The 26,516-nt window shown below is 46.3% G+C and overlaps 1 protein-coding gene across 5 annotated transcripts in view; it reads right to left on the bottom strand.

Moving 5' to 3' along the window:
- The window catches only part of LOC147722472 (uncharacterized), a 389,233-nt gene extending 375,928 nt beyond the window's left edge, over nt 1-13,305 (bottom strand). The window contains exons 1-2 of one of the 5 annotated variants that reach the window (XM_086964997.1): nt 13,012-13,267; nt 12,053-12,249 (exon numbers count right to left, since the gene is read on the bottom strand). In XM_086964997.1, the coding sequence (XP_086821123.1) occupies nt 12,053-12,224 (172 nt within the window). In that variant the 5' untranslated portion in view covers nt 12,225-12,249; nt 13,012-13,267. Of the gene's footprint in view, nt 1-12,027; nt 12,250-13,011 lie in introns of those variants that run through there. The other 4 variants (XM_086965001.1, XM_086964998.1, XM_086964999.1 and 1 more) reach the window with 4 other exon arrangements.
- Between the last annotated feature and the right edge of the window lie 13,211 nt (nt 13,306-26,516).

The raw sequence follows: 26,516 nt of genomic DNA, 5'->3' as shown, positions 1-26,516 counted from the left end.
AGCAGTGCCAGTTGAAAATTGTGACAAGGAATTAAATGTAACAATGTCAGAAGTTTATCCCTCTGTTGGGATACATTTGGTACACATTCCATTAAACCACATTTGACACCTAAAAGCGACATCAAGGTTTCCCTTAAGTTAAAACCTGTAACTGAAGGTAAAAAGAAAGAGTGGGGAAAGAGAAGAGATGGATTGGATCTCAAGTAATTTAGGAAACCAGCTGGGTTGTTTATAATTTGAGGGAACATGATAAAAGCCACAATGGTATCAGTATTGTTCAATCACCTATTCGGGACTCTGGTGGTAAAAGAGCAGAGAGCGGGGTCAGACCGAGTACTGAAGAAAAGAAGACAGCAAGAAAACAGGATGAGAGACTGAGGTCAGTCAGTGTGAGGAGGGAGGAGAAAGAATCAGACTCTAAAACTCAATTTAAAATGACATGCCATACCAGCTTCAAATGCTTCTGCGGAACAGGACTTTGGTAAGAGTGCTACTAGACAGCGCAGCAGAAGTAGCAATAGCGCATCAGACTCTCAAGAGGTTCCTGATGGAGAGTCTAACTGATGATTTCATGAAGATTGAGACTGCAGTTAAACATGTACATCCTAATGATAGGGTTTACAACACAGATATACAAATTGAAGGGCATATACCACCAACAATTAAAGCAGTCTTCTGGCCACATTAATCCGAAAATTACAACATCATACTAACAGATGATGAATGACCCTAAGTCTTCGTTAGGGACACACCTAAAGGAGAGGTGATTCCTCCATAGTACCTGAGGCAACCGGGAAAATGTAGAGAAAGGGCAGTCAAACAAGCTCCAACTTTATTCAGAAAGCAAGCAGGGTGGGATAAACGCTCCATCCCACAAGTCGTTCCTTTAGGCAGTGAGCCTCGAGCGCAGCCTCAATAGCCCTAGAAGCCAGAAGCAAAGCAAGATATAAAAGCAATACTAATTCAATGACTGTATCAGGGCACTATAGCATCTTGTCTTTCAACAATGAACACTCATCTTTTTCCCCCATCTCAAAACCAGGTGGATCTTATAGAATAGTTTTAGATTATAGAAATCCAAACACACACTCGAACATATGCACTTCAAAAAGCACACAGCATGGGTTTAATGATAAACCTGGTACAGAATAAATATAAAACAACCCTAGACATGTCCTTGGGTTCTTCAGTCAGAACATAGCGCCTAACAGTAAACATGTAAATGCCTTCAATTTCGATGGAGTGCAGAACTTGTTCAAACAATTGCCCATGGGGTATAAGAGCAGCCCTGGCCTATCCTTAGCACAAATAACAAAGGTCTTATAAACAGATCCCGAGATGCTGTCATACATCTATCTCTCAGATGACAATTTAGATGCACACCTAACTATGGTGGACCAGCTAGTGACAATACTAAAATCAAACTGTTATGAAATTAAATGTAGGTAATCTAAAATTGCCTGCCTGAGGGTACCCGTTCGTGCATATGAGTTACCAAATGAGGACAAGGGACTGGCACCTGAATTTTTTTCTTCAGAAATGTGCTACATTGCAGCCCCCCCAGGCACACTGAAGAAATTACAATAACTGTTGGGGTTTCCAAACTTTGGACAGACCTACTTGCCACACTGTGAGTGAAGCCCTTGTACGAGTTAATTTCTCCCATATTTCTGCAAAACACTGAACAAGCAGACATACTGATATCTTGCGTGCGCTACAAGCAGACATGCTAGTGGCAATATATTTACAGACTGGGGATAACAAGTCGAAACAAGTATAAAGAGTTGTACCAAGCTATTCAGGTTACAAATATGTAATTTACAATGAAGGACAGATGATTCCTATAGTTTAGAAATCACACTTACATTCTCCAGCTGTAGCATGTTTTTCTTCCACAGAAAAAATCCTGGAGCTATATAGGCAGCTGTTTTGAAAGCAAGCCTGTTGGGGAGGGAAAACGATTAATTGTGGTTTCCCCCCTGCAAGCGCTACAGGTGGCATTTCTAAAGCTCGCACCCTACACCCAAGACAGGTATAGTGGGCCACTTCATTAAGTGCAGTGGTGGTAATTTTCAGTATGGTCCGATTCTTCAAACACGAGCTTTTTCTCTAATGTGAACAGTAAGTGACTCAGACTCTAAAAGCGTTACCCTTTGCGTGATACCAGAGGTGTTCTATACAGATGGCTCTACAAATCCTACAGTAGGTACTACACAAAAGCCTGCACATCAGTTCAGGGTCTTGTTAAAGACGGCAAGTTCCACCCAAAGCACACCCACTCCAAACTTCTAGGCTCTGCATGCAAAAATCCATGCCTTGGTACAAGCATTACAGTAGGCTGACCCAGCAGTTCCCACAGTAATAGCATCCGCTTCATCCTTCTGCGTGCGAAGTTACAGGCAGATTTAAAACATTGGTACCTGAACGGATTTGAATATTCAAAAGGAATACCGATTCAGAATGAACAGTTCTGGGGAAGGTAGCTGTCCTACAAAACAAGCTGCCACTGGTCCATGTGATGTACACTTTGGGCCACAACCGTGACGGGATTCACCCAAAAGGGAATTGTGCGTCCAACTTAGCTGCAAAGGCTACAGTACAGAATGCTACATTAGCAGTCTTAACCACATCTCTAACGAAAACAGACACAGATATGCTAACAGCGATACAGGCTACAATTGAGAGTGAAACGGCACCAGTCGGCTTTCCTTTCAAATACTCCTACACCCCCAATTCAGATAACACTCCTGTGGTTAACATGCACAGAGTGAAAGACAGGATAATTCCTATTAAACTGTCCAAATTAGGTAGGGACTTAAACAAAGCAGCTCACGAGGGGTTGGTGACTGCTTATACTGGGATAAATGCTACAGCAACTCTACTGTTGACTATCTTTACATACACAGGTCAGAGATTATGTTTGACAAAGTGATGTTTGTCAACAGATTAAAGCTCCTACTGTTAGAAGACCCGAGCAGACTCCCCTCACAGTGTCCAATATACGGTTTAGGATTTTTTATTTGGGTCATGTCCGGCCAATATATAATGTTAACCAATATAAGTACATATTGGTGGCATCCGAATAATTTTCTCAATTCCTATGGGTGTGACCTCAGAAATACCTGCGTCTGAGCAGCTCTAAAGGACTTCACAGACATCGGAGTAGTACATACCTTTCATTCAGACACGGTTAACAGTGATGCTATGTCTGCTCTGGGAGTATGTCTATAATTCAGCAATCCATTTTGAGTGGAGAGTAACAGTTTAATCAGGCGGGCTGATGACACATTAAACAAGCCCAGACCACTAGGGAACTTAGTTCAGGCAGAGAGCAATAAATAACTTGCCTAGATGAGCATGAATAGGGCACTTTCCATACAAAGTTCTCTTCGGAAAGTCTATGTATGTACTTGGCCTAGGGAACCATGGGAAGGCAGTGTAAGACAAAGAATTTGGCCTGGACCAACGCTTAAAGTCTTACAGAATGACCAAGGGGTCAGAAACAAGCTACCTAGTTTGAAGCATTCTAAAGATATTACCGGCGAAAAGAAGGTGTCAACAACTGCTGACAGGTGGGTCATTCAAGTAGGAGATCTACTTCAAGAAAAGCTTTTGGGCCATACTACAGACCAGGAGTCTCCAACCTTTGCTGTAGTGACAGCTGCTTCTAATCAGTGAAAATCATTGTGAGCTACTGAAGGCTTAACAACTCACGCATTGTTACCAGGCAGGCCCCTAACCAGCTTTATTGACTTTAAGGTTAATGTTCATAGAGCCAGATACTAAAGTTGAAAATAAAATACGTTAAATAGGGGCACCATGACAGGGCTACCATTTGTGCCAGTCAGAGTGTGGTCTTTGGGGATGTATATAGGTGTGTGTGTTTCAGTGGGATATATGTATATGAGTGGCTGAGAGCGTGTCATATGTACTTGTGGCGGAGGACATACCTTTCACCATATGTGGCAACAATACATGTATAAGATTAATATGGAACCATTTTTTCTAAGTGGGAGAAATTTAAAGTCCAGAAATATTTTCTGCAAAAGTGTTCAAAATATGGTACATTTGTCCGCACTTTAAATTCCTCCCATTTAAAACATGACTGTTTTTTCATTGCTGGGACAGGAACAGACTAATTTGCATGTAGCCAGGTTCTGGGCTGGGATGGTGCAGTGAGCTAAAAAACGGTGATGGATCAAGCCCTGATCTCTTGACTGGGTAAGAGTATTCTGCATCATTCAGAAACTCTGTCCATCACCACCCCCTTTTCCAAACTCATTGTTTTTTCAGTGCTCTACATATAGCATGGTGTCTACTGGCCATTGGAAGCAAGAGACCTTCTGTTTGTAAATGTATCACTTTGAAATGGGAGAACATTAAAATGAAGAGCTAACAATCATTGAGGTTACTTTTCATTTTAATTTTCTCCTCTTTAAAAGCATTCATAAACATTACTTTGTTCGCACACTCCAATATTGAGTTATCAAGGACTTTTATTGAAGAGTTAAATACCTCAGTGCTTCAATTCTTCACCTCTGTGTCCCAGCCTCATCCTGGGTCATAAGTCTGACTGAGGACTGTTCATTATCAGGCCCTGATGATAATTATGTAAAATAAACACAGCCTCCCCATAACTTTAAAAGGAAAATGTGACCCTGTACTTATTTAAAAATGAACTCAGGTTTGTGAGCTAAGGTATCTGGCAGCTACTAGTAGCTCACGATTGACTGGATGGAGACACCTGCTACAGACCATCCGATCCAGTTCTTGGGGTGCAAAGTGAACAAACGAACATTGCCCCTTTTGTCTTGTTCAAGGAAAACCAGACAGGTGTCTACGGCCCATGATAAGACGCACTATGTGGCCAACTCTGTACAGCAGACCTCCTGGACATCAAGAAGAATTCAGAGTAGAACCCCTAAGCTTCTCCCTGCTCTGACTGAAATACCCCTAGAAGACAGCAATATCATTAGCTTGAACACCCAGCTGGGGATTTTTGGCCATACTGTATCTCCAGCTTTACACTGAGCAACAGATACCATAGAAGAATTTGACGCTGCAATTACTAAAGTTTTGAATTTTGAAACAATGCTGTTGTTTATTATGAACCCCGTATGAGTCAACATTGACTGAGATGATGCCTTTTCAAGAAACAATGATTTATACATTTTACATAAAGGACTCTTCACACTCCCCAGTCAACATACACTATTGATTTCTTCTTGCACATTATTGGTTTTGTGAGAGGCACTTGATAACGCTGTGATCTTATATTTTGATCTCTATAGGAGTGTTTCTTTTCATCATGTGTCTGACAACGCTGACAGTCATTCTGTTGCTACTGAAAGGACATTACGATCATGAAAGAACTGTTCCACAATTTGTGGATCGAGAGGTTCAACCGCATCTTTCTTCCCACAGTGCTTAAAGAGAATTCTACGCTGCAAATATTATAGCTTAGCCTGTGCCTGAGTACATAGTATGGGAAAGGGTTCACTATCAGGTTATGGGAACCAGTGAGACATTGCAATTGCCATGTGTTGAAAGTTTCAATGAACGATGTGATTATTCCAGGTTCTATTTCAGATGACCGGGACACTGAGACTGTAAAATGTATAATGCCTGATTTACAAGCATATACTACACGAAGTAATTATGATCCTCATTTGAATGCATTGAATTACAAAGAAATGTATTGTTTTCCTGATTATGCACACTACTACATACATCACACTAGTTATCCCAGAGAAATATAGAATTACACACAGTGGGACCAGTGAAGCTCCACCTCTTAATAGTCATCCAAATTTCTTAAAGAAATGTCCCTTTTTCCCGAGGGAGGACAGGTTCCATCGCCCAGCTTTCTATTTTTCACAACTCCTAAAGAGCTAATTACAGATAACAATATGATTTATTTAGAGGTGCTCAGTCAAAATGTGGCAATACAGGATAGGAGTGCTGGAAAGAAAATATTGATGAAAAAAGTATTACAGGAACTAAATATTGACAAGTTCAAGGTAAAGAAGCCCTATACAGCGTATGCATTATGCCCACAGAGGTGATTTTTTAATCAAACTATCCCGCAGACTACCTGCCTCGGAATTGGAACTATGTAAGACCATAAAAAAAACTCTACACCAAAGGTTGATTCAATACTAGTCACTGATTGGTCACAAAAAAAATTCTGACTCTGAAATAAATACTGCGATCCAGAATGGAATTCTAATTCCTCACAATTAATTCTTGATGGTTCAGCCTAATGCATGTATTGTTTGCTTTCCCACAACCCTGGTATAAAAGCTAATCGCCCTGATCCCCGTTATAACAGACATATGTAGTGTGGGGAAGCTGTGACAAGGTTGGTTAATTTTTCAGATTTCCATCTAGGCCCATGCCATGCTAGAACTAATCGATTTATACCGACAGGAATATATGCCTTTTATAATGATAGGGACAAATACTCAGAGAGAAGCTGCAGAAAGAATTTGACAGATAAGTTTTTAAGATTATCAACAATGTCATGGGTGCTGGGGCATGGCCAGCAGCATGGCCGACTAGGACGTGCTTTCGCCGAGCTCCGGCCGAAAGCTTTATCCGCCATGGATTCCGGTGCCCTGCAGACATGGAGACCAACGTTAAACTACTTGAAGTTATGCCCTAACCGGGGGCAGGCGTCTCCGGTGGTGCCCTGACGGCAGACGACTGGATTTACCCGGACAAGCAGAGAGATCCTACGATGGTGCCATCTGGAATCTGAAGGATGGAGGCCCTACTGCGTGGCCATGACCTGGGGCTGCGGGACTGTGGAGATTGAGGGTGGCCCTGACATGCTGTGCCCATCGGGGTGACCATTGAAGCACCTAGGAGGGACGGTTCACCCTGGAGAGTCGACCGGGACAGGAAGGACGTCATCGAGACTGAGGACTGTGGCAATGGCCAAGAACTGAGCAGCGGAGGAGGACCTGGAGGCTGCAACACCCGGGGGGGCTGATGAGCAGTGCGGGAGTACCCTACGCTGAAAGTGGGTGAGCGCCCCAGCGAAGCAGAGCGGAGCAGTCTGAGGCCAGGAAAAAGTGACCGGCTGCATGGGAGTGGACACCCCGGGAGTACGGGCCGCATAGAGAGAGAGAGGCTTGTCCGGAGACGTGGGAGGTTGCCCCCCCACCCCCGCACTGGACCTGTGACATGATGTAGAGTAGCGGGACGGTGAGTGGCAGCAGCAGTCGGGACGTTTTTGGGGATGGCGCTCACGGGTGGCTGCGCACGTTGAGTGGGAGACACCCTGCTTGCGAGAGGAGGGGACGGCTGCCCGAGGATTGTGTCTCCAGACTCTTGAGGTGGGGCCTGATGGCTGTCTAGCGTGCTGTGCTGGCAGTTTCTTTCTTCCCCCCCCCCCTCCAAGTATTTGGGACCCTGCTTGGTCTGGGTTGCGCCCTTCCCCCTGCGATACTGCGCTCCATTCACGAACACATTAGACAGGCCCTGCCTACGTCACCAGCTGAGGATAATTCTGACCACGGGGCGCAGGGAAGTGGAGGCTAACCATAAACTGACCTGAGAGACCACAACATGGGCAAGGATAGGGAACCAAAACCACCTAGACAAGGCAAAATGGATCAGTACGCGAAGGTCATCGCCCCCCCACCCCGCAGGAGGAGCGCGCGGGCGCCCGATCGGACTTGCAAGCCCTCCTCCAGGCGATCCAGGCATCCTGGACGGCGCCAGAAGGCTAGATTGGCGCGGTGAGGACTGAGGTGGTGCTCCTACGACAAGACCTCAGGAACCTGGCGGGGAGGGTCACCGAGGTGGAGACGTGACTGGGTGAGGTGGAAGAATCGGTGCATGACCTCTCAAAAGGTATGCAGGAACTTTAATCCTATCATAGGGACCTGTTGTGGAGGGTGGACGATGCAGAAAACAGGGCCGGACGTAACAAACTCCGCTTTGTGGGCTTTAGTGAAGGAATTGAAGGGACAAACATGCTGGAGTTTTTACGCACCTGGCTACGGAACACCTTTCCGACGGACAAGTTCTCCTCTTGTTTCGTCATAGAAAGAGCTCACCGGGCGCTACTGGCTGGACCGCCTGTAGGAGCGCGGCCCAGGCCTGTGATAGCGCGCTTTCTGAACTTCTTGGATCGGGATATGATCCTCCGGGAGCCCTGGAAGCTAGGGGAAATACGACATGAAAATACCTGTATCATGATCTTTCCGGACTACAGTAGGAAAGTGCAGAAGCAGGGACGCACGTTTGACTCTGTTAAAGCTAAACAAAGAGAACGCAAAATACAATACATGTTGCTCTTCCCTGCAAAACTGAAGGTCCTATTCCTGGGTAAATCTCACTTCCTCCAGACGCTAGAGGAGGCTTGGCGACGGCTTAAGGAGCGCCCCATGGGGCGTCCAGAAACACAGGCAAGCAGAGAGGCACCTACGGGAGGAACTGGCGGCCGGCCCATGGGCTCGCAATGCTCATTCCGACCCAGACAGCTATGAAAGGGTCACACCCTGGAAGCCACCCCGTATGGCCCGAAGGGTTCCAGCAGAAGAAGACGGCGCACAGATGGTTCACTCGACTCCAGGCTATCAGCGAGTGCGTGTGCACTTCACTCCCCCGGACGGCCTCGGACAGACAACAGAGTAGAAAAGGACGTTGACACTGAAAGCGGCCACTCTTCCTCTGGAGGAGAGGAGGTGCTGGACCCCTCGATGCACCCCCTGGCGGTGGAAATACTGGCAATGAAACAAGCAACTCTGCCTGGGGCCGGGGCATCCCAGGATGACCCCCCAGACTCTAACTCCTAAACAGGGGCCTGCAGGATCGACCATGGTAGGACTATTAGGCTGGAGCGGACAAGCTGGACACGCACTCCCTCTTCTTTCTAATTTCTCTCTGTTTGTCTCAAACCTTTTTTCCTACTATTCTTTCTTTCTCTTTTTGTACCGGAGTCTCTGTTAGACTCTGCTTTGATGGTTCTGGGACACCCACAGGAGTTTGAATTTGCGGCGTAAGTTGGGCGAGGGAGGGCGAGAGACCTCTGCCTGCCCTAAGGGTCCACTCCCCGACACACTGCCGGGGAGGAGTCATTGGGGAGGTGGGGTGGGGTGGGAGGGTGCGGGGTGGCACCTGTTTTCTGGTTCGCTTCCTACTACCAGGAATTCTACAAAGCCAGGGAACTGGGCGGCTCGATCGAAATTGCTACCTACTTGTCTAATATTCACACCCCGACCTTAACGGACGATGACAAGGAGACCCTCGAGGCTGACATATTGGCCACGGAAATTAGAGAAGCGATAACCAGACTCCAGCCAGGGAAGTCCCCGGGTCCAAATGGACTACCGGGGAATTCTTTAAAAAAGGTGCTGATCTGTTGACGCCCCATCTCCTGGCGCTCTTTAAGGGCGCAGCCCAAGAAGGTATCCTCCTATCTGACCTACGGATGGCCACAATAGTGCCTATTTATAAAACGGGCAGGCCCCCTGAGGACTGCGCGTCTTATAGACTAATCTCCCTCCTGAATGTGGAGGCTAAGCTTCTGGCCACGGTCTTGGCCCTCCGCCTGCGCCAGGTGATTTCAGGCCTGGTACACCAGGACCAGACGGGATTCCTGCCAGACAGGGCAACTAGGCAAAATCTAAGACGGACACATAACTGGCTTATGGAGGTGCAGGGACGGGAGGATACGCACATGTTTCTTTCCCTCGTCGCTGAAAAAGCGTTTGAAGCGGTCCACTGGCCCTTTAATACGGTGTCTGACCCAATTTTAGAAATGGGTGGGGCTTCTATACGCGGACCCCAGAGCCCGGGTTAGGGTGAACGGGATACTAACCCATTAGAAGGGGGACCTGGCAGGGATGCACCTATCCCCACTGCTCTTTGCCCCCATTATTGAAATTGTGGCTTGTGAGGTTAGGTAGACAGACGAGATACGGGGATTTCATATATCACAGGCAGACTTACAGGGGGAGAAAATGTCGCTCTACGCGGATGATATCCTCCTGTACGTGGCCCAACCAGCCACTACAGTCCCTGCACTCTTCAAACTCCTGCATTGGTATGGCTTCTTCTCGGGGTACATGATCAATTGGCATACATCGGTCCTATATAGCCTATGACTGAAATTGATAAAATAATGGATGAAGATAAATATAGGGGGTTAAATGAGAGCTCAGAACTCTGGACCTTTGCATTTAAATGGTTAATGAGACAAGGGTCTCAATTATGAGTGCCCTGGAGTACACCCATTAAAACGCCAATACCCAGAGGTTCAGAATAAAACAGGAGAAAACATTTCAAATGTTAAGAGAGTAGCACTAAAAATGAAGTGATTTCCACACTAAAACCCATTTCACAGGATTTAACATTCCTTTTTTCCCCAGTAAATTTCAGTTTGACTAGCTGAACTTTATGAGAGGGTGTGGATTTTAATTAATGGATGCAGTAATCCCAACCATCCTTTCAAAGAGGTGTTCATGCAGGGTAATTAATTACCGAGGCACCCTTAGTCGAGGCCATATCAGCATAGTCAATTTTATAACTGATTTACAAAAAGTACATTTAAACCCTTGAAAGTACTCGAATGTACGGTCCTGTGACAAATACTATAAATATTTGAATCACTGAATATCAAAGTGGGCAAAAATGTCAACATTTGTGTCATACAATGAGCCTCACGCTTAAAGTAGTCCTCCCCAAGCACATTCAAATTTGTCATAGTATTTGCAAACAGGTTTAAGCGCAGTCAGTGCTGGACATTCCTTTATCTACGAATGTTTACTATTTTTGGTACTCTCTCTATGGAAGTGCATGACTTGAAACTTTAGTTTCTGTGGTCAAATAAACATTACTCACATGTAGACGGATGTCTCTGTCACCTTTGGAGGTTCCTCTAGTGAGGAGGAGCATGCACCAAAATCAAACAGATGAATTGCATGCTGGTAGGCATACCAAATGCATTTCATTTTAACTTTTACCCTCATCCATGGCAGCAACAATCAATTGCAATACATAATATGCTTATATTTATGGTATGAAATATCTTGCTGGCGGGTGTATGTCTCACCCTCGGCATGGATGAACATTGAGCCAAGTTCTGTGTTTTGTGTGAGAACTCAAACTCTCAGTAAATGTAATATATTGGCCATTTACATAATGCTCACCATCCTCTTTAAAGTGGCTCTAACAATAACTTTAATGTTTACTCTACTCTCAAAATGTGCTTGCAGATCTAAAAGTAAGAGGGGACAAGGCCTGGAAACTACAAAAACTATGAAACAACAACTTATATGTCTGTCATTTCATTGTCTTCTCACTCTCCAGCCTGCACAAAAAACAATGTGTCTATTAATTGAAGATTTGTTCACGGTTCCATTGCTAACTCTATCCCCCCGTGCAAGGTGGTGTGGTTGTTACACTCTTACAATTATCTTGTGCTCACTGTTTACGACGGAGTGGTTGTTACGCGTCATGGCTCTATCACAGCTTATGTTCCTATGCCATTCAAGGTTTTCCGTATCTGAACTCTAAAACGTGTAATATACAAACTCTTTGTACGGTACTACAACACCCAGGACGACTGAACCGCGTTATATAAATTTGTAAATAAAAACGCAATAACTTTCATCTTGGTGACATCAGGATAGTCATCTGCTGACTCAGAATCGGACATCACTGCAAGCTTCCAGCTTGTACATAGTTCTCTGCAGTGGAGCATCCTCGCACTAACCTGACGTTCCAACTGAGAACGTAGGGTCTTGAAAGCGTGCATATACTGCTAGGCTCATATCCAGTCTCCCAATGCTGTTGAAATGGCAGACGCAAGCTGTGCATAATCACATTTGCTTCAGATTGGTACTGTGCATCCATGTGCCAACATTTAAAGGTGATAGCGAATAGAAATTAAAAGTAAGTTTAATAAAAAAAATAATCCCTGTAAGAATGTGGTCGTCGCTGTCCTACGTATGTACAGTGTTAGCACACACACCCCTCCCCACCTCACACACACACACACCCACACACACACACCTGGCAGGTAGAGTGTGGCACAAACCTCTGTGTCCTGAGGATGGCGCAGACGCTTTGGAAGGGACGCCGGATGTCAGCAGCGGCCTGCAGCTGTTCTTGCACCAGGACGCTTTTGTGGGATTCCAAGCCAGGTCTGGCTTCTGCATCCAAACCCTGAGACAACCACCGGGCACTAAACGGACTACGCCCCACCTCATTGCTGCCTGGCACAACACTGTACACCTGTGGATACAGGGTGATAATGAGGTGCGAATTCTCCAGCATTCATGTGAAGTACTGACACTTATACACGTCACACAGCCCAGTAGGGCAAAAAAGAAAAAGTAACCTCTATCTTTTGAAATACATGTTAAATTGTTCAGATCATGCTCAAAAGTAAGTCACGCTCTGACATTAGCTGTAGTAACTTGTTGAAAAGAAAGTTTTATCATGCATGACCTTTGTCAGTTTTTCACTACAATCAGCGTCACTTGTTTGCCGGGCTGCAGTAAAGAGCAGCTGAGATTCTTTTCTGGAGAAAATGACCCTTTAGTCCAGTGGTCTTGCCAAAATAAATCCAGACAAAACAATGACACAGGGAATGTGGTTTGTCTTGATCAAAATGGAACATTCCAAAACGTGAATCTTCATATAGCGTACTATGTGAGCCCACACTCATAATACAGGCACTATGAGAGACGAGACTAAAATACAAGTTAACTAAACATACCCAGAAACAACACAAACATATACGCCGACATTTGTAAATAGAAGACGGAGATTGGGGGGTGGAGAGGAGAGGGAGACATTTATTTTCCTGTTGACCTCCAGTTAAGTGGGAGCAATTTTAGTTCACCGACCGCCCAAAAAAGCAATTTTAGGCTTAAAAAACTTGGATTCTCCCACCTAAATCAGATGAATGGATTGACAAGTAAACTGAGGCGCAGTGCTGAATTGCATTACGCTTTGCTCGCTACTTTAAAATATATATAAATGCAGCAATACCACAGTTATTCACAGCATGCCGTCATGCGAAGACTTATCCCCGGAAGTAACGCTCACACAGACAAATCGCTAGGCACTCAGCACTTTGACCCGCAGCAACTCTGAATAGTGTGGCTTTTTCCATTGGTTTAGAAGCACGTCAATCAAACTTCTACGACCCAATCCTAGATCGGTGTTGTGTATAATACCTATCCCCTTGGGATGTGTATTTCTTGCTCTTCGGGAGACTCCGGGGGTCTGCCTATTCGACAGCTCGGACTGGCCCACAGCTACAGCAGCCCCACCCACCTCAGGAGAGGCAGATCTCGGCTTTAGCAGGCAGAAGTAGCAGCACTCCGAGCAGAGCTCCTGCTACAAATGTACCTATCGCTCTGCTTAGGGGACGCTGAACACGGGTCTTTTAAAGTACTTGACTGTTCAGTTTGTTAATCCTGGAGTTACCTCCAACTGTTTGCGCTGAAAGCCTCAAAATATTAATTACATGTAAAACAAGGGAGAGAAAATGGAGAGCTCGCATGCTAAAACGAAAAGATTAGTTTAATGAAATGGAACTAAATTAACACGAGGAAAAGAGAATAAAAATAATTTGCAATGCAACAGGTCTCGAATTAGTGAAGTTTGAGCTATTGGCGTTTCAAATGAAAAACTACTAGTAATGCACATTAAATGACACACTATATGCCATTCCTGCAAATAAGCACTAACAAACACATTAAATAAGACACACCGGTAAAGAAGCACAGCACTTAGCACTGCGTTTTCTTAATGTGCAGTGTAAGTTTGGAAATGGATTCTTTTGGAATTGAAGGCATATTGCATCTCGATGGTACGGTTCATATTTACAATGAAGGTTGAAGAGTTTGTTGATTGCCATCACGCGGATGGGTGCGTTCAGTAAGCAACTGGATGGAGTGTCTGCTTTGCCAGGTGGTATTGGAAAGCAATTTGAGTGGTAAATTTGCCGACTTTTGTTTTATTGTTCCAGAAGACAATAAAATCGCGCTGCATGACCACACCGTGTGATCCTGGGCACACTTTACAAATTCCACCCTCCATCCAGTGGCTGAACTGCACAGTGTAAAACCCAATAACTGGGCGCAATGTAGATTTTCTTAATAAGTTATGACGGAAAGTCTTAATTTTATTACAGAAACAGAGGAGAGTATTATGCTTTCTTATCTTGCTTTTTTATAAATAGCAGCCAAGAGAAACACACCGCACTAAAGTTCCCAACAGGCCAAGCGACATATTGGCCAATGGGAAACGAAAGCGTGAACAGTAACAACCAATTAGGGGGTCCCAGAAGGACCCCCAGGGCCCAAAAAAGCATTAAAAAAATAAATAAATCAGCGCAATTCATGCTGGGGTCACGGGTTCTCGCGTTTTATTTTAACGAGGCCTCTGGGTGGGCTAGGTCCCGGGGGCATTTCTTAAAAACAATAGCCGGGGCTCGCTGGGGTTCGGGCTTCACTCATGTTGGGAGAGGGGTTGCGCAGCTCCCCTCCTGGATCCCTCAATGTCCTTATAACTTTGACGTCGTTTGACAAATCTTTACGTAATTTACCAAAAAGTTTCTCTTTTTTGATCAGCTCTTATCTTGAAAGTTTGGGGGTGATTGGTCAAGGGGGGGGGGGGGGGGTGGGGGGGGCTGAGAAAAAAGGGGGTCCCAAAACGTGTTTTCTCAATGCATTTTCCATAGGAAACTTTAGACAAGGCTACGGGTCAAACTGCTGAACGGAATTATGCCAAATTTGGCAGGGAGAAAGGTCTTGGTCCAGAAAGCACGCTTTTGTTTATATGGTGTAAATTCATTTAGTAGTTTTTTGAGAAATATCAAATTTGACAGATATCGATATTTGGGAATTCTGACATGTGATTGGCTGAGGGGTTACGAGCACAAGCTTGCTGCTGATTGGCTGTGAACGGTTGAAACTAGGAAGTGTTGGTAGCAATTTTGTGATTCAGTCCGTCAGCTCGCATCTCTCCCTCTACAAGCCATCGGGCCCGTAGTTCTACCTCAAGGCAACACTGAAAATATACCGCAGCCCTGTCTATGCGAGATACCCCTTTCACGGTCCCTCTCCCCACATCACTGGCTTGCGACTCGCTCCACACGTCACAGGAAACCAGAACCTCGGTATGTTGTGGTGTACCAAAAACACGCCTCAGTGCACAGAAACCCCTTTCTGGCTAGCTATAGTATGAATGGGTAAAGGATATTATAAATTGGATTAAGCAACATAGCGCTTAACACCCTCCTCATGCTACGAGCTATGTTATTATATCAGTGGAAGACCTCTGGCTAATTCGTTCTCCGTACTACGGCAGAGCTACAAATGATTAGATATCCTAGAACAATGCAACTCAGGTCCTCTCAGAATTCGTAGGAACAAGACACTTTCGCTTAGACACTCATACCTGTTCACAATGTGAGTAACCAGATACTTTGTATAGTTTAAAATGTTTAATTCAACTAACAGCTCTATAATGTAGTATACGTGCTAAGGTGAGGAATAATAATACAATTATCATACTTACATTTGCAGAAAGTACAAATGGGGAAAGTATATTTAAATGTCAGTGGATTAGGCCATATAGAGGTTACCACCCTCCGAATGCTACGAGCTATGTTTATTATATTAGAGGAAGACCTCTGGGCTTGGACAGCTGAATCCCCTACCTCAAGTCTTATATGATAGGATTTACATCTCCGGACAAGCACAGCTCTTCGTCGGTAAATATTGGTCTCCAAGTGTGTGTAATTTTCATCCTGTGCAATATTAAAAGCACTCAAAATTGTAGAAGCGGAGGTCTGTTCCATGTTATGTCTATATGTGCGAGGGACGGGCCAAAGCTGAATAACCAGCAATGTTTTTTTCTGCTCTTGAACACAGCATACAGACGAGTACTCAGTGCACAGCAGAAATAGTGAAAGGCAGACAGTTCTCATGCAAAGCAGCGAAAACAGAAGTGTTTACGAGAACCAGTGCATTTAGAGTCATGTGGAAAAAGCGGCTAAAATGGCTGTGATGCAAGGTACGAACTCATGCTAACTTAGCAACGTTCGTTGGCACCTCTTAACCCCCACAACACCCTCCCCTTTGGGCGGTCCAACGCACAGTGAGCAAAGTAGAACACAGAGTCCAAAAAGTCTGAGTCAGGAAAAGCAGATATCCAATATAGGAAAATAAAGTAGGCAAAGAATATCAACAGTGTTGAAAACAGAAAAATTTAATATTACCATAGTGAAAGAGAAAAAAAACATGTGGCACAGCCAAATTAATCCATAAGTGTGTAAGAGCAATAAGTTGCAACAGCTTCCAATATGAAATCATTATTTTCGTCTGAAAAAGTAGACGCCATCCAATTGAGCAATTCGAAGGAGCAAACGTGCTAATTGATTATCGGTGCGTCCAGCACCATAGCAGGGCAACTTGCATGGTACTCGATGTAACTCCGTTGCAGGAAATCATGTGCAGCCGTACATACATCCCACTGAGCTAGCACACCAAGTGCAGCAACATATGCCATGAAACCAATACCGGAACATTCACACTCATGATTCACCAAAGAGTTCATCAGTAAAGGAAAATCCGGGTTAGGCGACGCTGTGTTTGTGAGGCATATATCCAACGCCCATTGGAAGGGACAGCCATGCATGAGAACACAGGCTGGATGCAGGTATACAAGGGCTAGTGGAATGACAAATTGTAAGCCACGCTGAGAGTGGCCAGCGGCAAGGTGCCATAATAGTCAAGAATGCGGTTGCAAAGTAGCTGTAGTAGGGCTGGGTTGTGAATTAGCACAAGTGGAGCAGCCATTTCTGAGCATGCAGATCAAGAGGAAAAGTCCAGCAGCCAAAGCTAGTCGAAGTGGCAACCCGCCGAAAACACTTGAGAAAATAGAATGAATGAAAGCAGGGATCACACCAAAAATAGTTTGAAATCGCATTACAATGCCGGGTCCCACAAGCTAAAAAAAATGTGCCAGCCCTGTTGAATGCGAATCGTTGAAAAAAGAATGAATTCGTTCACCAAAATGTTGTGGGAGATCAGTGTTTAAAAGATTATGAACTACTGTTGTCGTGTTGGCTACCTGCAGGGCATAAGTCTCAAGGGCAGAAGTGAAAGAAACTTCTTTCTGGGACAATAAGGCTCAGCTTGTCGAACTCTGCCTTCAAGGTCGGAATGGAAGGCCAAATCGAGGAATCTAACTCCCCTGTGAGGGAGGAAACAACACGTTTTTACAGTAAACTACACGTTGTGACACAGTCACAATGTATGGAATATCTTTTAAGATGCCACAGCATTTTTCATTATTCACGAGTAAATAACTGTCATTACACAACATTGTTTTGTTTGTTGTTGCTATTGTACAGGATGGTGTATCTGTGTTATATCATGGTCAGAACCAATTGCGGCTCGCGGCTATGCCTTTAGAAACCAGTCCATTGGCTCGCAGCTGTGCACCAGCGAGCTGTCGGGCCCTCAGCTCTACCTCTGTGAGCCAGCCGGTTAGTTTGTAGGTGTGTCTCTGCTAGCAGGCCCATCAGCCTGTTGCTCTGAGAGTCAGCCCGTCGGCTCGCAGCTTGGGCTCGCAGCTCTACCGCTGCAAGTTAGGCCGTTAGCTCGTAGCTGTGTCTCTGCTAGCAGGCCCATTGGTCCGTTGCTCTGACTCTGCGAGTCAGACCAAAGCTATCCCTCTGTGAGCCAGTATGCTGCTGTGCCTTTGTGAGCCGACGGCCCGTAAGTCTCCCTCTACGAGCCGATATATATATATATTCCCTGAAAAAACCATAGGTTTTACAGACGTTATAGTTAGAAATTTGTATTTAAAAAAACATTGAAATTCACTGAAAAAACCATAGGTTTCAGGGGTGTTATATTTGGCTGGACATTTCACACATACAAAACCATAGAAATTCTACTGTTCTAGTTAGTTCAGCTAACTATAACTCGCGCCCCCGCAATACATTTCTCATGACGTCACATATTACATCATTTATGGCATGGTCAGTGGCATCACTGATGACATCACTGATGCCATCCCAAATGACATCACCGATGACATCCTCCACGTGAAAATCTGATGCACCTCTACACAGTCTAATATAACCTTTGATACTACAGACAACCATTTTCGACATTAACACACCAATACCAGTTACTACATACGCACTCACTGATAGCTAGATCTTAACCCACATCCACTCATTCATCCATACAATCACTCATACATGCATTCATTCATAAATACAATATTATCATATGCACTCATACACCTATACAGACAATCACACACCCACTTAGTCATGCAAAGAATCTATCACAGTCCCATTTACTCAACTATACAATTATATACTCACCACCTCACTAATTTATAGATAGTAACGCATACTTACTCTGTTATATAATCACTGATACAAGAACACACTCAACCATACAGCCACTGCCAGAATCAGTCACTGTCACATATAGTTGTTTATATACACAATTACTCACATATACTGCCTTTAACATATCTAGTTACTTGGACATGTACCACTGAGACTTCCATTCACTTACCAACACACTCATACAGAGACTCACCCACCCATACAGCTATTTCCATATGCACTCTTGAACCCATACACCCAGGGAAGCAACCATTCACACATCTATGCACAGTCACAACACACACGCTCAGTCTCCCATACAAATACTCAGGCAAACAAACAATAACCCATATAGACACTCATGTACCTACTAACCAACCCATGTGGCAGTTTACACAACAACAGACAGACTGACACAGACATTCACAGTTTAGTCAGCAACCAATGCATTCAGTAAGACACGTTTAATCACTCACTTATACAATCAGTCACATACCTGCTAAATCGTCCACCCAGACACTTATACACCCATGCATTCTTCAATACATCTTGCATATATATAGAAAACATATTCAAACTTTACAGAAACACACAGTCAATGGATGATATCATTAGTGATGTCACAGACCGTGCCATGATTGATGTAATATGTGACGTCATGAGCAATGCATTGCTGGGGAGTGAGTTATAGTTAGCTGCACTAACTACAACGGTGGAATTTCTATGGTTTTGTACATGTGAAATGTCCAGCTAAATATAACGCCCCTGAAACCTATGTTTTTTACAGTGAATTTCAATATTTTTTTAATGCAAACTTCTAACTATAACATCCGTAAAACCTATGTTTTTTCCAGTGAATATATATATATATTTTAGTCGATAATGCCACACGCGTTCCGGGACCACATCCCTTGTTCACTGGCTGGGCTTCGATGGGGGAAAAGACAGCGTGTTCGCTTTTCCCAAGTATTTACGAGTTCATAAGACTGCCTCCTGGTGGGCGTGTCTTCGCTATGCTTGCTGGTATATGCAGTTTGGAAAGGGGCGACCATTCGGTCCCCCCGAACGTATGGCGGAGTACCACGATCCCCCCGGGAAGCCATCTTGGGCGGGAGGCGAGTCTCGGCTGGTATGCCCGAAGCGGCGTAGCCGGGGCGCGCTTTTTCCCGCCCTGGAGTGGGCTGGCCTAGACACTGACGCGGCCGGCCACGCCCTTTGGGGCAGGCAGGGGCGGGTTTACGCCCGCCCTGAAGACGGATAAAAGGAGCAACAAGCCAAGAAAGCATCCTCTTGTTCCTGTGCTCTGAAGCTGCACCTCCTCGCTGCACGTGAGCTCGAGACGGAACGAAGAGCCAATTTTGAGCGTGGTGATCTTTCTTTTTGTCTTACAGATACTCTGTCCGAGAATGCCTAAGAAAGTCGGAAAGCGAGTTACTACCGATCAGATGCTCCGTATGCTCATGAAAGAAGTAACTGATCTGAAGAAGCAGATGGCGGCTAAAGACGGGGAAGGGGGACCGAAATGACCTTTGGCGGGAGCAGCTCCTGGAGGAAAAGGCAAGAGGCCCAGAAGGGGGGCATCTGGGGGGGACATCCCGGTTCCCGATACCCCACTCGAGGAGCCAACTCCGGTGCCGAGGGAGGGGAATCCGATTCCCGTGGTGGTCACTCCCGTGTCCGGAGAGGACATGCCGCCTGAGTTAGCAGCACAATTGGCAGCGTGGTTGGGGAAAGATAGCGAGGGCGCCACGGCTGACGACGCACGGGTGTTGATGAAGCAACTGCGTGAAACTAGGGAGGCGGCGAAGGCACCATCGCCAGTTACCCCGCTGTCTCCGGCGGTGGATAAAGCAACAGGAGCAGGTCCAGCGGCGGATGCAGCTTCTGGTTCAGGTAAGCGGCCATTGCCGATTGCGAGGGAGGAGTCTGCACCTTCACGAAGGGAAAAGTTGGGTCAGCATGTCCCTCTGGCAATTAAGGAAAAGATGTGGGCGGACGAGTATGTAAACATTTTTTCGTTGCTTACCGACCATTATGAGATGGAGCATGTTAAGAGCCAAAAGGAGCTCATGCATCCAAGTGTTTGGCGCGCAAAGATGGCCGCCTTTAAGGTTGACGAAAACATCGGCACTTGAGGCAGGGCATGGGGAATCTTTACCTCCATCATGGGCGAACGTAGGCCCGAGTTGCTGACCGAATTGCCTATTTATCAGTCACGGATCATGGAATATTATGGATCATATGGGGGCAATCAGTGGTTCTGTTACGATAATATTTTTAGAAAAGCGAAAGAACATGACAAAAACTTGACTTGGGATTGTTACGACTCTGTTTCATGGTCAAAAATGGAGAGTACTGGTATGTTGAAGTTACCATTGGTAGGGAGTAGCGGGGGTGAATCCTCCCGCCAGTATGCTGGGACACCCTTTCGATCAAGTACAGGTAATGACTACCACTCGAAGCCGAACGGCAACGCAGGTAAAAGGGGGATTTGTTGGAACTTTAATAGGGGTAAATGTACGAGGCCCCAGGGGTCATGCAAGTTTAGACATGAATGTGGAGGGTGTGGGCAGCCATCCCATCCTGAGTCCATGTGCGGAGCCAAAACGGGTGATAACGGCGGTAGGGGAGGCGCCAAACAGGTCTGAAATAGTTCGAGGGGCGCCTTTACCTACTCCGATTGATACCATGGCAATGATTCCTTGGCTCAGCGATTACCCGGATCATGTTTCCGCTGGGGTGTTGCGGAACGGGTTTTCATATGGTTTCCGCATCCCAGTGGGGGATTTTCAGGGTGTAGCAAAATGCAAAAACCAACTGTCGGTCTTGCAACATACGACCGTGGTACAGGAGAAGATTGGGAAGGAGGTTACTCGAGGTCGAGTCGCCGGTCCATTTGATGAGCCACCATGTGCTAACTTTGTTTGTTCCCCTTTGGGGGTGGTCCCTAAGAAGGACCCGGGTGAGTTCCGACTGATACATAATTTATCAGCCCCACGTGGTCTTTCCGTGAATGATGCGATAGACCCGGAAGTGTGTTCGGTGCGGTACGCATCTTTCGATGAGGCCGTCGCCATGTTGAATCGCCTAGGGCCCGGTGCGCTGATGGCAAAATCAGATATTGAGTCAGCGTTCCGGTTGCTCCCGGTACACCCAGACGATCAGCGTCTCCTTGGTTTCATGTTTCAGGGTCACTATTACATGGATAGATGTATGCCGATGGGATGCTCTATATCTTGTGCCTATTTTGAAAAGTTCAGTTGTTTTCTGCAATGGGTCTTCACAAAGAGACGGGTTTTCAACATGTCATGCATTATCTCGATGACTTTTTGTTTCTGGGGGCGGCCGGGGATCCGGAATGTGGACAGGCTTTGAATGAATTTTGTGTCTTAATGAAGCATTTTGGTGTGCCACTGGCACCAGGTAAGACTGTGGGTCCCTCAACTTGCCTTGAGTTCCTGGGGATCGAGCTCGATTCAGAGGAAGGTTGTTTTCGATTACCAAGAGAAAAGGTGTTAAGATTCAGGGCTTCCCTGGAAACATGTATTAGTGAATCTAAAGTCAGATTGCATCAACTACAACAATTGGTGGGCCAGCTGAATTTTGCCCTGAGAGTAATGCCGATGGCCCGCCCCTTTTCCCGCTCGATCGCTCAAGCCATGGTCGGACTGAAGGAGGGTCATCATCGCACGAGGCTATCGGCAGAGGTTCGCCAGGACATGCGCATTTGGTTGGCATTTCTGGCGGAGTTCAATGGTCGAATTGTCTGGAATAAACTGGCGGTGTCCTCCGAAGAGCTGGGGCTGTGGACAGATTCGGCTGGGAGCATTGGTTTTGGTGCCATATTCGGCACACAATGGTCGGCTCAAAAATGGCCGTTATGGTGGCATGAGTGTGGGCTGACAAGTAACATTGCCTTTCTTGAACTTTTTCCCATTCTGGTGGCCCTGAAAACTTGGCCTGAGGGATTCAGAGATCACTCTGTGGTGTTTTGGTCTGATAACATGACCGTGGTTGAGTGTATCAATAGCCAGGCAGCACGATGCAAATGGATTCTGAGATTGCTCAAAGAAATTGTGTTATTGTGTATGCAATTGAACGTGCTATTTAGGGCTAGACATGTACCGGGGGTAATGAATCAAGCGGCTGATGCGCTTTCTCGTTTTCGTATGCAGGCCTTCTGGGGTTTTCTGCCCACAGCGGACCCGGTGGCGGCACCCTTTCCCGAAGCTCTTTGGTCTCTCGGTGCCCCGAACTACAGAACCTCGTGGGAGAGAGTTTAGCACCCAGGACAAGGAAGGCATATGAAGGGGCGTTCCGATCCTATTGGGCCTTTTTGGGGACTGCTAGGGGAGAGCTTTGGGGCCAGGAAGAGCTAGTAGTAAAGTTTCTGCTGTCTTTACATCAGGCAGGCAAATCAGTGGCTACGGCCCAGAGGCATCGGGCCGCCATTTCCTTTATGGCAAGGGCTCATGGGATCCAGGACCCAACTGCGTCTTTTGTTGTGCAAAAAGTGCTACGTGGGTGGCAACGCCTTGAGGGTCGCAGAGTAGATGAAAGGCGCCCGATAGGTCTGGATAGGTTGGCTCTGTTGTTATCTGTACTTCCTGCAACGTGTTCATCCCAGTATGAATCAGTGTTATTCCGAGCCGCTTTTATGCTAGCATTCCATGGGGCTATGCGGGTAAGCGAACTAGTGGCAAAGAACAAGCAGGATACCATGGGGGGACTGTGCCGAGAGCACGTTCAGATCAAGGGGGAGACAATGACTGTCTCGTTTGTCAGGTCCAAGACCGATCAGGGTGCAATTGGGGACGGAATAATCATACAAAGAATTCCCGGGTCTTCCATGTGCCCTGTGATGTGCGTAGAGGAATATTTAACGCAAAGGGTGGCATCATGGGGGGGGACCTTGTTGAGACACGCTGACGCCACCCCACTGACGAGGTTTCAGTTTCAGCGGGTGCTTGCGATGTCGATTTCGTCCGCGGGCTTGAACCCCGGCGAGTTTGGGACCCATTCCTTTCGGATAGGGGCTGCTACGGAGGCTACAGCCAGGGGTCTGAATGTTGAACAAGTAAAACGTGTGGGACGTTGGTCCTCAAACTGTTATAAGAGGTATGTGCGGTTGCACATGTTGTGAAGCTGTAATGATGTACTCACGCTTCTTGTTTTTGTTTGGTTTTCAGTTACGCAAGCCTACGAGGCGGGGCGGACTGTGCAGTCGACCCGACACCGGGGGGCCAGAGGTCAGACATCACAGGCTGTGAAAAAGGAGGTGTGGGTCGTGGGCCACTCATACGTGAGGCGTGCCGGGGACGTATTCAAAGCAGGTGACATGATTCACGTGGCTGGGGAATACGGGTACAGTGTGTCCTTCTACGGAAAGGGCGGGCTCTGTATTGACCAGTTTCGATCATTTTTTGAGGGTCTGTTAGGGCGGACGAGGTCACCGCCGTCTGTAGTCATAGTATATCTTGGGGGCAATGATTTGGTGACCACTGGTAGACGACTTCTTCTTGAGGCAATGCTTTCCACGGTAAGTTGGTTGGCAAGAAGAGTTCCAGGGTGCACAATTGCATGGTCCCATATGATCCCACGGAAAGTGTGGCGGGGGGCTATTTCGGTTCCTGCTCTGAATCATTCAGTAAGGAAAATTAATAATAAAGTGAGTAGATTGTTCCGTTCAAGTACACTGCATTCTATTTCGCATGGTTGTATTAAAGGGGACAGTATGTATTTGGGGGATGGTGTTCATTTATCCCGGATGGGGAACAAATTACTCATAGGAGACCTGATAGCTTGGCTAAAGACTTTATGACATGACCTTTAGGCAGGAGTGTTGTGGGGGGGTCCGGATAGCCGGTCAACTATCCGGCCTGTGGCGGTAAGGTCATGATCGGTGAGCAGTAATTGGAAGATCCCTATGGGTGGGCGTCACCCATTACGGATGGGAGCGCTCGAGGGAGGTGGCCATTGGCCCCTCAACGGGGAGGCGGTCCCTTCTAAGGATGGGCCGCCGAAAGGAAAGGCGGTCAAGGCCCCTTCCTGGGGAATTTCCCGGGGCCTGGACATCTGCGACGGCAGATGTGGTAAGTTGTGTGGGGTTTGGGAGGGGGTCTACGCTACCTTCTAGATACCTCACACGAGTCCTCGGACGACCTTTAAATGGCGTCGAGTTTATTGGGGCCCCCGTCAAGTCAAGGGAAATTGGTGAATGCACTTGAGGTACACCTCTGTGCGGTCGCCCCTCACAAGTGGGGGGGATATGTCTGGTTTAGGGATCTTGACACCGGTTACGACCTTGCCGTTGGCCCTTAAACGTTAGGATGTACAATTTCAAGTTAAACGTTTTGTAGGATGTTAGTTCGGCTAGGAGAACCTTTGTATTAGAGAATATGTTAAGGTTAGCCAAACATCGCAATGTGGAAATGAAATTGTACATTAATATGAAACTGTTATTTTAATGTTTTATTTTGTTTAATATTTTAATAAATACGGCCGGGAGGGTCACTCCCTCCCGTCTTCCAAAAGTTCAGAACCGTTTCCGGTATCCCATTCTTGGGGATTGTGTTGAGAGGGGGTGGCGGGTATCTCAGCCATACAGATAAGTGTAAGTTCTTTAATAGACGCTGTCAGCTTCCCTACGTGGGGTAAGTATATCGAGTTGCTGTATGGTACATCACCTGCTTGCTGCTTTTCTTTGGTCAGCCAAACTGGCACGTTGTTCCAGCGTGTGCTTTCAAATCCATGGCACACGGACCTGCAATTGCGGGGGGGTTTCCTCGTGGCCAGAGCGGGCCACTAAGTATCCAAACTGGAGGTTGCTCGATTATTGAGGAGACCGCACACAACGTTTCTTTCTGCCTTCTTTATTTGGTTGACAGCGACAAGCTGGTAACGAGCCTTTCTGCGTACTCTTTAGCCGATAATGCCACACGCGTTCCGGGACCACATCCCTTGTTCACTGGCTGGGCTTCGATGGGGGAAAAGATAGCGTGTTCGCTTTTCTCAGGTATTTACGAGTTCATAAGACTGCCTCCTGGTGGGCGTGTCTTCTCTATGCTTGCTGGTATATGCAGTTCAGATAAGTGTAAGTTCTTTAATAGACGCTGTCAGCTTCCCTACTTGGGGTAAGTATATTGAGTTGCTGTATGGTACATCACCTGCTTGCTGCTTTTCTTTGGTCAGCCAAACTGGCACGTTGTTCCAGCGTGTGCTTTCAAATCCATGGCACACGGACCTGAAATTGCGGGGGGGTTTCCTCGTGGCCAGAGCGGGCCACTAAGTATCCAAACTGAAGGTTGCTCGATTATTGAGGAGACCGCAAACAACATTTCTTTCTGCCTTCTTTATTTTGTTGACCGCGACAATCTGGTAACGACCCTTTCTGCGTACTCTTTAGCCGATAATGCCACATGCGTTCCGGGACCACATCCCGTGTTCACTGTCTGGGCTTTGATGGGGGAAAAGACAGCGTGTTCGCTTTTCTCAGGTATTTACGAGTTCATAAGACTGCCTCCTGGTGGGCGTGTCTTCGCTATGCTTGCTGGTCTATGCAGTTCAGATAAGTGTAAGTTCTTTAATAGAATAATGTCAGCTTCCCTCCGTGGGGTAAGTATATTGAGTTGCTGAATGGTACATCACCTGCTTGCGGCTTTTCTTTGGTCAGCCAAACTTACACGTTCTTCCAGCGTGTGCTTTCAAATCCATGGCACACGGACGTGCAATTGCGGGGGGGTTTCCTCGTGGCCAGAGCGGGCCACTAAGTATCCAAACTGGAGGTTGCTCGATTATTGAGGAGACCGCACACAACGTTTCTTTCTGCCTTCTTTATTTGGTTGACATCGACACGCTGGTAACGAGCCTTTCTGCGTACTCTTTAGCCGATAATGCCACACGCGTTCCGGGACCACATCCCTTGTTCACTGGCTGGGCTTCGATGGGGGAAAAGACAGCGTGTTCGCTTTTCTCAGGTTCATAAGCAAGCATAGCGAAGACACGCCCACCAGGAGGCAGTCTTAAAAAAAAAGAGCGTATCAAATGCTTTAGTGAAGCCTACAAGAAGGAGGGCTTGTTTACCCTCCAGCTTCTGTGTTTGGGAGAGGGCTGCTTGTACTCATCAGATGCA

The sequence above is a fragment of the Lissotriton vulgaris genome, chromosome 4_1 (assembly GCF_964263255.1).
Source record: "Lissotriton vulgaris chromosome 4_1, aLisVul1.2, whole genome shotgun sequence".
In the NCBI taxonomy this organism is placed as follows: domain Eukaryota; kingdom Metazoa; phylum Chordata; class Amphibia; order Caudata; family Salamandridae; genus Lissotriton; species Lissotriton vulgaris.
Note: the sequence above shows the minus strand (reverse complement) of the source record. Positions and strands in the feature narration are given on the sequence as shown.